Source organism: Physcomitrium patens, chromosome 22, assembly GCF_059467195.1.
Source record: "Physcomitrium patens ecotype Gransden chromosome 22, ASM5946719v1, whole genome shotgun sequence".
Lineage (NCBI taxonomy): Eukaryota > Viridiplantae > Streptophyta > Bryopsida > Funariales > Funariaceae > Physcomitrium > Physcomitrium patens.
Genome location: NC_143431.1, coordinates 8,720,023 through 8,731,331, shown reverse-complemented (window position 1 = coordinate 8,731,331; position 11,309 = coordinate 8,720,023). Strand labels below are relative to the sequence as shown.

The 11,309-nt window shown below is 39.9% G+C and overlaps 1 protein-coding gene, 1 long non-coding RNA gene and 3 other non-coding genes across 9 annotated transcripts; 1 reads left to right on the top strand and 4 right to left on the bottom strand.

Annotated features, from left to right (window-relative positions):
* The first annotated feature begins 222 nt into the window (after positions 1–222).
* LOC112275162 (poly [ADP-ribose] polymerase 2) lies at positions 223–7,612 on the top strand. 3 transcript variants are annotated; one of them, XM_024505269.3, is made up of 19 exons: positions 223–838; positions 1,504–1,599; positions 1,921–2,542; positions 2,817–2,920; positions 3,122–3,203; positions 3,348–3,586; positions 3,707–3,872; positions 4,152–4,207; positions 4,394–4,476; positions 4,653–4,699; positions 4,817–4,866; positions 5,057–5,122; positions 5,278–5,355; positions 5,522–5,632; positions 5,911–5,986; positions 6,263–6,405; positions 6,650–6,723; positions 6,860–6,965; positions 7,196–7,612. In XM_024505269.3, the coding sequence occupies exons 2-19, from the start codon at positions 1,516–1,518 to the stop codon at positions 7,292–7,294; spliced, it is 2,286 nt and encodes a 761-aa protein (XP_024361037.1). In that variant the 5' UTR covers positions 223–838; positions 1,504–1,515; the 3' UTR covers positions 7,295–7,612. The 3 variants fall into 3 exon arrangements, with proteins under 3 accessions (XP_024361037.1, XP_024361036.1, XP_024361038.1); XM_024505268.3 differs by having other exon boundaries at positions 341–841; XM_024505270.3 differs by lacking the exon at positions 223–838 and having other exon boundaries at positions 1,485–1,599.
* Positions 7,613–7,978: 366 nt separating this feature from the next.
* Positions 7,979–10,828, bottom strand: LOC149986639 (uncharacterized). 3 transcript variants are annotated; one of them, XR_016500089.1, is made up of 3 exons: positions 9,110–10,802; positions 8,668–8,838; positions 7,979–8,497 (listed from the first exon to the last, which is right to left on the bottom strand). It is a non-coding gene; the product is annotated as an uncharacterized LOC149986639 (long non-coding RNA). The 3 variants fall into 3 exon arrangements; XR_016500090.1 differs by lacking the exon at positions 7,979–8,497 and having other exon boundaries at positions 8,515–8,838; positions 9,084–10,828; XR_016500088.1 differs by lacking the exon at positions 7,979–8,497 and having other exon boundaries at positions 8,515–8,838.
* On the bottom strand, positions 8,843–8,925 carry LOC112275420 (small nucleolar RNA U31b). Its single transcript, XR_002967733.1, has one exon. It is a non-coding gene; the product is annotated as a small nucleolar RNA U31b (small nucleolar RNA).
* On the bottom strand, positions 9,905–9,987 carry LOC112275419 (small nucleolar RNA U31b). The gene has a single exon (XR_002967732.1). It is a non-coding gene; the product is annotated as a small nucleolar RNA U31b (small nucleolar RNA).
* Positions 10,108–10,208, bottom strand: LOC112275412 (small nucleolar RNA Z122). The gene has a single exon (XR_002967725.1). It is a non-coding gene; the product is annotated as a small nucleolar RNA Z122 (small nucleolar RNA).
* Positions 10,829–11,309: the final 481 nt, after the last annotated feature.

The following is an 11,309-nucleotide window of genomic DNA, read 5'->3' as shown; positions in this document are numbered from 1 at the left end:
TGTGTCTTGATTGATTGATTCCAGGCCCTCCTTCGGGACTCCCACTCCCAGCTCCCAGCTCCCGCTCCTGTTGCTTGCTTGCATGCTTCAGGGAGCACGCGGCGGTGTGTGTGTGCGCGCGCAATTTTAGACCCCACCTCCAGGAGTGAGTATTTCGGGAGACAGATGGGATTTAATATCACCATATACTGCGGCACATATCTATCTCAACATCTATCAATCCAGGAAAATGCGTTGTCTCGAAACAACCTCGCCGCGTCCGCTGGGGTCGACTGCGACAACGCCAAAGTCAAAGCCATAATAGGGCGACACCGCGTGTTTATTTTGGATGCATCATCTCCCTGGCTTGGCCTTGGGATTGTTTTTACCTTGATCGGGCAGCAGCTTCAGCGTCAAGCTTCATGCTGCAAATTGTCTGACGGACGCTTTAGCATAGCCTGGAACTTGAGTGCTGCTTTCCTCAATCAATCTTCATGGTGACGGTTTGAGCCAAGTGTGACCCACATTCAGGTGCTTGGCTTTTAATGCGAGCAGTCATGGCATAAGCTTTGAGGTGTTCGGGAGAGAGAGAGCAAGAGAGAGGTGTGAGAGAGGAGGGTAGTACACAGCGACCCACTTGACTGTCTCTTCAAGTATTCTTTTCCACCTTACCCTCGAAAATCCGGTTTGTGGGGTTTTTTATTTTTTATTTTATTTTAATGTTAATATACGACTTGAATACTCTGAATTTGCTTGTTTGAAAGCAAGTGAAATTCTGAAGAGTGTGCAAGCGTGAGAAGTGAAGGATACTGGCAGTACAGATCGATACCCAGCGATATTTGCCCATCTCCGGTTCCAGGTGGTATGGTTTTTTTGCCCCTTGTGCTGATGCATGATCGATGCGCATGAAAATTCATGTACTGGTTGGTTTCTTTCTTTTTTCGCAAGCCTGTATTGGAAAGATTTGTGAATGTAGCTGAAAGTGTCAAGATTGGTGCATTCTCCTTTCTTTATGTTGGTTCGGTAACTTGGGTTGGCGCGTTTTGTCCGCCGTAGGTTACGATCGAGTTTAGACTCATTAGAATGAACCTATGATGGTGAACGGTGAACACTCTGTTTCTTTGTTCTGGAGAGAAACTCGTGGGTTTCTGGTCTCAATCTACACGCATTTGCATCTTTTAAAGAGTAATAATGAGGGGATGATAAATGAAGGAGCACCAACCCAATTGGCTTAAATAGAAAATGCAAGTAACGTCTGTTTTCAAGTCGTTTATCGATCATTTGCATTCTGCCGATGCTTAAACGTTCTTACACTAGCGGATGTAGATTTCCTCTGAAAATCCCGAAAGATGGATAGAATGTTTGTAGCACCATCAAAGATTCAGAAGCTCATCCTGAACGTCGTGAATCCGACAACAGGTACCTTGAAAAAGAGGTTTGTTGGAAAATAATCCAGCGTCGTTTTGAATGTCAGATGCTTTCCAGTAAACTCCATATTTCTTATGGCTTGAATCTTTGAAACAGATTCAAACAGTCATGTCTGGAAAATTGACTGTGAGTAAGCTTCGTGATGAGCTCGAGAAGCGAGGCTTGGACTCGACCGGGTTGAAGCCCGCTCTGGTAAACTATGTTTTCGAAGTTCATTCTCAGCTTTTACATGAAGCTCAACACAAGGAGTAATACCTTTTGTTTTTTATAATTAGAATTAACTTAAATTAATAAACACTATTATCTTTATATTTACAGCAAACGTTCCAACATTATATTTCAGAAACTACATTGTAATTTTTTTTTAAATCGTACACATTATCGTAGCGATTCTTCTTAGAGATTGTACACATTTGTCTAGCTAGTAGACAGTATGCAGTACAAAAAATCGAGAATCGGTGTTAAGAGGGAAACAGACATTTCAAGGTCTTAGTCAGATGTATGTATTGGTAGGTTTCTCGATTGGATGATGCAATTGCGGAGGAAGCAGCTGAAGCATCTAAAAAAGGGAATAATCTGAAGGATGACGAGAAACAAGATGGTAAGAAGCGACCTTCACGTGCTCTTCCTGATAAGGAAGAAACCAAGGATGCTAAACGTGTTAAGGTGGAAGATGTAAGTGAATTGACTGTAACAGAACTGAAAGAGGCTCTTTCCAGCAGAGGCTTGTCCATTTCTGGTAAGAAGCATGAGTTAGCTGAGCGGTTGACTGAGACTGTCGAAGCCGAGGCTAAAGTTGCTTCTGAGGATGGCAAAATGGTGGTTGACAAGAATTCTGGAGGGGACCAAGTCAAAGTGGAAGACGTAAGTAACATGAGTGTCAAAGAAATCAAAGAAGAGCTCTCCGCCAGACTCTTATCTGTAAAAGGTGCTAAGGCTGAGCTTGTTCAACGGCTGACCGATGCTTTAGAAGCGGATAAAAATGCTATCAAGGAGGAAGATATCAGTGGTATGAGTTTAAAAGAACTCAGAGAAGCTCTCACCACCAGATGCTTGTCTGCAATTGGGAAAAAAAGTGAGCTGGTCGAGCGGCTTACCGAAGCTGTGAAAGCTAAGGATGCTCCAGCTAACAAGGGTGAGAGGTTCTTGCTGAATAGCTGTTGCTCTTTAGAGTTGGAATTTATGTGTCTTATGATGGGAATTTAATAACTCCATCTTTTTTCGGCTTCCGGTTGAACTCATAAGACCAGTTCCCATCTCTACATGTACGAAGTCGATACCCTCAATATCTGATTTTTAGAGTTTTATTTTGGATGACAAGATATCCACTAACCATTGACATCTGTGCAAGGGATCTGACCGCCTTAAACTCATTGTATTTATCTTCTGATGCATCCACATGTTTGCAGATGCAACAGTTGTGGTTGTGAAGAAAGGGCGTGCTGTACTTGATCAGTATATTGATGATAAAATCAAAGCGAATCATCATGTTTATGAGGGCAAGATGAACGGGGTAAGCTGTTTCTCTTTATTGCCTCTTTATGTGCAGTATTGTGTTGAAGGAAGAGAAACGGGTAGATACATTGGACCAGATATGTTACAGGATTATGCAGTTTGTTTGAGAGGATTTGGCTTTAGGACACTCTATTAGCCTTTTTCTAGTTTATGATTCAAACAATTATAGTAGCGATGACCAATCATTATGTGAGTGCAGAAAATGGAAGTTTTTGATGCTATGCTTAATCAAACCAATCTGGGGGATAACAACAACAAATTCTATGTGCTTCAGCTTCTTGGTAAGCACTGGGCGTTTCTGTCCTGAATTATTTGTAGTATGTAATCTATGTACTGATAATTAACTATGGAGGCAATTGTGCCGACCAACTGTTTGAAATATTGCTTGTGAATGCTGTGTTGTATTTACGAATACTGTGTTACAGAGGCGGATTCTGGAAAGAACTACTACGTCTTTAACCGGTGGGGGAGAGTTGGCGTGAAAGGACAGCAAAAACTCTTTGGCCCGTGGCCAGATGCTCTTCCAGCTATTGGTGAGTTCAAACTTAAATTTTATGATAAGACCAGGAATCATTGGGAGGAACGCCACAATTTCCAAACCCATGCAAATAAGTATACTTGGATTGAGATGGACTACGAGGATGACTCTGACAAAAAGTCTGCGGTATGTAATCAAACATTGACTAATACTATTGATTCAGTGGTGAATTTTAGTTAATTTTATTTCTGAACTGAGCACTTTTTCGACTTCATAAAGTATTCTCATGTTTTCATTCCTGAACAGGAGGATGACAAACAAGGGAAATCTGCTTCTAAGAAATCTGAGACTGATAAATCTGAGACGAAAAAGCCAGATCCAAACAAACCAAGCAAGCTCAATCCTCGATTGAAAGAGTTTATTGAACTCATTTGCAATGTGAACATGATGAAGCAGATGATGATGGAAATCGGTGAGTGTTTCCACTTCGTTAGTTACCAATGTAATCCTGCGAATCGTCTTGGAAGGAAAGCACATTTTCCTTTTTATGTCCTGCTCGAACGTTAGAATACCGTACTTTTCCATCTAACTAGTGGACTTTGCTCTTTTGAAGTTGCTTCTATTAATGAACATATTCCTGAAAAATGTAAGAAATATATACATTCCGAGTTCGCATGATAATGATGAATTCATGTTTTAGCGAATAGAGGATAGGGTACTGAATCCTAATGAGGTCTGTCTTCTTGCTCAGGTTATGATGCACGGAAGATGCCACTTGGAAAGTTAAGCAAGTCTACAATTTTGAAGGTGAGCTATTCGTTCAGCTCATTGTACAAACTAGAGTGTCATGAAGATCAGTAATAGCGCTAAGTTGTCGCGTTGAATCTGGTGTCACAAAACATTTTTGGTTACCATCTTTTCTAAGAGAAGATGTGTTAGTTCGTTTTAAATTCTCAATTTTGAGACGACATTCATTACTGTGTTGTTGATCAGGGATATGAAGTTCTGAAGAGATTAGCTGCTGCTTTGGATGATAAATCATCCTCTGCAAGGCGGAGTATTCAAGAATTAACCAGGTTCTCATTCACTTGTCTTGTGATACAAAGCACCATGTCCTCTTGTGTGTTACATGACATTGGTTAGATCTTACGAGTATTTTTCACAAGTTTTCGTTGTCATGAATCCACACTTTCAGCAATTGTGTTGCAGAGCGTATATGCTGTTCCTGATTACATTCTCTATGATGTGGCAGTGAGTTTTATACAGTGATTCCTCATGACTTCGGCTTTAAGCATATGCGTAAGTACTCAACCTACACTTCAACACAGATATACAAGCTAAAAGCAATTGCTCATTCTTGCTTTCACAGAAGGTCTTTTGACAAAAAAATTCACCTGGTTGTTATGTGGTCACCAGAAAATTTTATTATCGACACTCCGCAGAAGCTTAAACACAAGCTTGAGATGGTACCATTGTCCTATACGCTCTCATCCATTGCAGATGGTTGCATGATATTCTCCAGCCTGAAATATAGCTTAATTCAATATTTTACAAGTATTGGTTCTAGGTGTGGTTGCACTTTCGGCTATGGATATTATGGATGATCGTCACGGCTTTAAGAAGTGCGTTGCACCCGATCCGTGCATTGGATTGTAGGTGGAAGCATTGGGTGAAATTGAGGTGGCCACAAAGCTTTTGAGTAACGACAATGACGAGGACGACGTGTGTACACAACTCATGTTTTTTCTTGAATAATCCTTCGTACATGGTGTTATATTAATTTCTAAGATCTTTAATCTTGTCTGCCGGAAATATCTCAATGAAGTTGTGCTTCTTTTACGTGAAGTCTAACCTTGGTGTGATTATGTCGAAATCAGGACCCGGCGTACACTCATTACAAGCGCCTAAATTGTGAGATGGAGCCCTTGGACACGACGTCTGACGAATATGCATTGGTAACTTGATAGAAACTTTTGCGCTCTTGTTCTGGTTTTGTGGTTAGAACTTGGGTGTTGCAAGAACTCTTGGAGAGCTTTAATGGCTTTGAGGATTACTTCGAGTCTGTGCTCAATCACAGTTTGGAGTGTTCGCTTTGATTCTGATATGCGCTTCTTCGTGCAGGTTAAGCAGTACATGGAGAAGACGCATGGGCAAACGCATTATGGTTACAAGCTGGAGCTCTTGAACGTTTTTAAATTGCAGAGAGAGGGCGAGAATGACCGCTTCCAGAATGTACGTTATCTTATTTATGGATAGCTTCAGGTTTTCTTTCTGTTTAGTCTCTAACCTATGAACTTCCTTGGCGTTATGATTGTGAAAATTTTCATTACAATTTTTACCGATAAGGTTCTGTTCTCACCAAATTTAATTTCCAGAAAGTATATTCAATTTAACGTTGTTCTGGATGGAGATTTCAACCATTATGGTTGTTGTTCAAAATCATTACTCTTTTTCAGCACGTTAATGTAAGGTTTTCTTGTCTCACTGTGCTTTCTATTTATTTCGACCAGTTCGAGAAGGATCCAAATCGCATGTTGCTATGGCATGGGTCACGACTGAGTAACTGGACGGGCATTCTGTCACAAGGTTTGTTCTCGTTATTTATTTGCACTTTTCACTCGCAAGGGCCTTAGTTCAGATCCTCTTTAACACGGGTGCCATGTATCCATATTGAATGTCTGAACCATGCAAGTTTTTGAAGCTTTTGGTTTGCATTCGGAGTGATTCAATGGGTAAATCACTTCACTTCTTAGATAGGTCAGTCATTCTCTGATGGAACTTCAAAAACAAGGCAAGTGTGAATCGTTTAGAGATGTTGTGATTGTGTGGTATGTTCACAATTTCTTTATACTTCATCTGCAGGACTGCGGATAGCGCCTCCAGAAGCCCCTGTCACTGGGTACATGTTCGGCAAAGGAGTTTATTTTGCTGACATGGTCTCTAAAAGTGCTAACTATTGTTGCACTCATGCGAATGATCCAATTGGTGTGCTCCTCCTGTCGGAGGTACGAAGTCTAAATCATCATTACACATATACATTTCTGTATGTTGGCAGGGGTGATAGCTATTCAGTACTGTTACAAACTCAATGTGGCATTCTTGGTGATAGAAGCCTATTTCATATTCTCAAATATTGGAAACCTCCAGGCCTGGTACACTCGAGACATGGATGAAGGTTGTCCTGCTGCTTGTTTTTCAATTCAATTATAATGGTAACGGATATCATGTACTGTACAACTTCTTTCATAGGTGGCTTTAGGCGGCATGAACGAGCTTCTCCGTTCAGATTATCATGCGAACAAATTGCCAGCTGGAAAGCTCAGGTATTTTTTTTGTGTGCATCACTCTTTTGTATTAGCCGCGAGGATCCCTCATCCCTAACTTTGTGTAGTCCTGATTGCATTTACGCCTGTTTATTTTCAATTGTGTACTCAATTTTCTCACCTTCGGTATTTGCAGTACTAAGGGCGTTGGCAGAACGTTTCCTGATCCGAAAGAATATAAGACCCTCGAAAATGGAGTGGTTGTGCCTGTGGGACAACCCATTTCGAGTCCTCTGTCGATGGTATGATCCCATCCTTCTCATTTATCTTACCAAGCGAGTTTTAGAACCCGTTGTTTTGCCCTTTCATACTACTCACTATGTAAGTTACAAACGCACTCCGAATTTCTTAGGAATTGAATGTGGATGTGATAATCTAGATTTGCAACTGTTACGGCACCTTGCACTTACTAGGAATAAGCCATCTCCGCACCTCTAAACTAATCATGTGGGTTTCTTCTTTAACCTTTCAGGGATGCTTAGAATACAATGAGTACATCGTGTACGACGTGTCCCAGATTCGTATGCGCTACCTTTTACAAGTGAAGTTTAATTATAGATATGGTCACTGATAGAAGACAAGGATGATAGCGGTTATGTAGTCATTGCAGTTTAACAGCTAAGGTTATTAAATTCTTACCTGTTTTGTATTTTTTGGACATGTAAGAAAATGCCCCTGTTTCGGGTAGAAATGGTCAAAGAGAACCAGGTTTTCACTCTCATGTTCGATTATTGTTATCAAGCATATAAGTGCATCCTGGTACAATATTCGTGAGCTACAGGTTAGTGTTTTTGCAGGTTATAGAATTAAGTCTTCAAGTCACTGTACATTTAAGAGAATATTTTAATGCGATATTTATAAGAACCCGTCATACGTTTGAAATGTCTTAGTGAATTTATACTAAACATGGGAATGAATTATTCTTTTGAAAATTTCAAACATTTCAGTTTGCAAGATACAGTATGATGAAATTATGTTGAATGAGCTTTCAAAGCCATACATGTAATGCAACACAATATATGTAATTAAATTTTCTGTGTTCAATTTTTTATCACACATATATATATGTATATATATATATATATATATATTCTCAGATCAATTCTTCGAATAATGTGTGTTACGCATTAGCATCCGTAGACATATATAAATTACATCGTAGATTTGTTAATTGCGTATTCGGTGCCCAATGAAATTTCGTGTTAAGAAACCGATTTCTAAATGTACGAGAATCATCTGGTGCAATATCTAATAATCGGGAAAGATTGTTCATTCTTCTATCTTCCTGGACCTCCTGGAGTAAATTGATCTGTCTTGCTTCTATGGTTGCATGACTAGGCCAAAATCCTCAGATGCCCAAATTTGTGGTAATTGATGTATCATTGCAGTCATAATTGAGTAGTTGAAGTATGCCCTTCAATTTCAAGCGGAATGTCAACATTTCGACTGTTCACATTACTTCACATACAGGGTGCACTGAGATTATGAGCTTCTCTGGCACGTTTGTACTTTGATACGTGATGGGCAGCAAAATGGCTTCGCAATTCGCATTCGTTGAATGATTTAGGAGGTCACAATCTTCATTTTTTGTAATATAAGTTGCAGAGTAAAGTTTTAGCCAGTCCACTTGGATTGCAGGAACGTACAATCAGTAGTTGTTCAAATTTCAAGGTCCCCATTGTTTGAACTTATTCGGATACATGGATCTTTGTGGATGTCACTATATTTTTAGGTTCTTTTCAAATCCTTAGACCTACGTCGTAACTCATTGTTGCTGTACAAATTGCGGTATTCAGACAGGTGTATTTCATTAATATTGCATTGCACTCCCACTAGATTTTGAACATAAAATCCTTTACACAGAGGAGATTACAACAAGGTTTACCCCATCACTTCAGAAATTAGATCTAGATCTGAGCAAATGTGTTACGGTAGCTAACTTACACAGAAGAGATCGCAATTCGCGTCATCTACCACCCTCAGATACCGAAAAACAGCAATTTTTCCGGAGAACCTCTGTCGAAAGATGGTGATTGTTTGAACATCACAGTAATCAGGTGTTTTCGGATTTTCATTGCATCACTGGTTCTCAAAACGGCCTCCCAAGTACTGGCACTGCAAATCAGAGAATTAAAGAGTCAATCCTCATTTAGCTGTGGTGCTCGTATAGGACTGGGGCGACAATTCTCCCTCATCACATTCGACAATGCGAGACGCATGAGTAATCCCGACTTATCTGCACGTTCTACCCCTCACGGCAAGTGTACAAAAAGTGAGATGTTTCATTGTAACTATAACAATGCAACAGTTACACTGATAGATACTACGGGAACAGAGCATCAGAGGTGGATCAGACTGACGTGCAAATCATGATTCGCTAACCCACATGATGTATCACGGAGGATACGTTCGGGAGGGGCGAATATCTGTCATCACTTCCATTCCGAGAACAGCTGAATTGCCATATCTGACTTTTGTCATGCCTATTAATGGCTGTTTTAGTGATACTTGAAAACGTGCGGAGAGGTGTTGAGAGCGGTAACCCGGATGCACATCTGTTTATAATCATATGCATGTGTCGAAATGAATGTCTTATAACATCCTCCATGCAAGCTCATGGCAATGGGGTATTCATCTCTACGATTCTTGAAAGCTAATAAGATCTGTTCAGGAATGTTAATGTTGCCGATGGACTCAGGACAGATCGCTGTTCATGGCAACTAGAAACGTTTATCCGCATGTTTTAGTCAAGTTTGCGGATAACTACAGTTGAATGATGGTGATTGTTTGAACCTCACGGAAATCAGATGTTTCGGATTTTTACTGCAACAGTGATTCTCAAAATAGTCGTCAAAATATCAACGCTTCGAATCAAAGAAGTAGAGAATCAATCCTCATGGAGCTTTAATGATCGGATAGGGTTCCTCCTCAGAAATCTACATCTCCCTGAATTAATGGTTGGCGTATATCTCAATGGTTCTGAAAAGTAATGTACATCTATACAGAAAGATCTGAGTTGACCGATGCTCGTGCCAACTACCAGCTCTGTTGCGGCTGTAAGCCACGTTTACGGAGAACCTCAGTCGAAAGATGGTGATTGTTTGGACATCACGGAAATCAGATGTTTTCGGATTTTATTGCATCACTGGTTCTCGAAACATTCGCTAAGGATCATCACTTCGAATCAGAGAAATAAAGAGTCAATCCTCAGGGAGCTTTAAAGCTCGCATAGGACTGGGGCGACAATTCTTCCTCATCACATTCGACAATGCGATACCTGTGAGACAAAATAACCCCTCACGGCATGCGTTCAGCAGGAAAGAAATTTAGTAGCTTCCATCGGGCTATCACTATTCAGTGATGAACTACATCACAGCGCGACAAAGAAGGATCAGACTGACGTGCAACTCATGTTTCGCAAACCCACATGATGTATCACAGAGGATACATTCGGGAATGGCGAATACTTGTCATCATTTCCCATTCAATACAAGTCGCTTCCAGGAGAATAATGATACCCCAACATAGTTACCCAGCTACCTAGACTAAAAACGTTATGAACAACCAGGACCACGACAACTCCTCAACACAGGAGAAGAATCAGTACAACAAAAGCCTGAGCAACAATAGCCTGAGCAACAAGTGCACGCGAGTCAAGGCCTGGAGCAAACACAGAACCCTCGACTTCACAGGCACACACGGAAGAAGGTTCTCCGGAAAGGTAAGTAGGGGTTGAGGGGAAGCCAGCAATAAGTAGGGGCACAGCGAGCGCCGTGTGAAGAAATTAAAGGTGCATCCGTTGGTGAAACGGAGAATATTTAGGGTTTGTGCGAACGAGGAGACCTAATCGGATGCAAGAGGGTTAAGGTTTCCGTGTAGTGAATTCAACAATGTATTCGGATTTGTAGAACCCTACGAGAAATTATTCCTGCTGTTTGTACAGGTGTGAATGTTGTGAACGTTAATGCTTAGCTTGTGCCAACCTTGTGTTCTTCTTCAATATCTGGGTTTTAGAACTTAAATATGCATTATGAAACAGCGAAAAAAAAAAAAAAAAAAAAAGAAAAAAGAAAGGTTGTATTCTAATTCTTCCTGAACTGCATTTAAAAAGAAACTTAACAATAAGACTGCACATAACAGGTGTCTCAAGCATTGGGACCAAAAAGAAGATGAACTAAATTATAGAGCTAAATTAACGTGAGCAACTTTCATGAAGTAACACTTGTTTCAGCTTATTTTATAAGTAATGATGAAAATTGGATTCTATCATTTTTTTTCCTCTCTTGATCCTTGTGTTCTTTTAAGTCCATGTGTATTTGAATAAATTCAGCATACAGTATTTTACTATTTTAGTGCTTTTTTTTCAATGTTTATTTATTTATTTTTGCAAGTACAATTTTAAGCATTCAGAAAGTTAATCGTAATTCTTGGTATTTGACAATGTTTCCAACATTAAAAATATATTTCAAGTCTTTATATTTTGGAGTTAAAAAAAAAAAATACTTTGATAAAAAAAAATCCAGTATTTTTTTAGGTCGTGAGTGTTCTATCATTAATTTATTTTTAAGAGATTACATTTTAGTTTT

Excerpts from the sequence above, each read along its gene's own strand:
- LOC112275162 (XM_024505269.3), top strand. The coding sequence starts at position 1,516 with ATGTCTGGAAAATTGACTGTGAGTAAGCTTCGTGATGAGCTCGAGAAG. Across the intron at positions 5,123-5,277 it reads ACGACAATGACGAGGACGAC|GACCCGGCGTACACTCATTA; the intron begins GTGTGTACACAA and ends TGTCGAAATCAG. Across the intron at positions 5,633-5,910 it reads AGAATGACCGCTTCCAGAAT|TTCGAGAAGGATCCAAATCG; the intron begins GTACGTTATCTT and ends TATTTCGACCAG.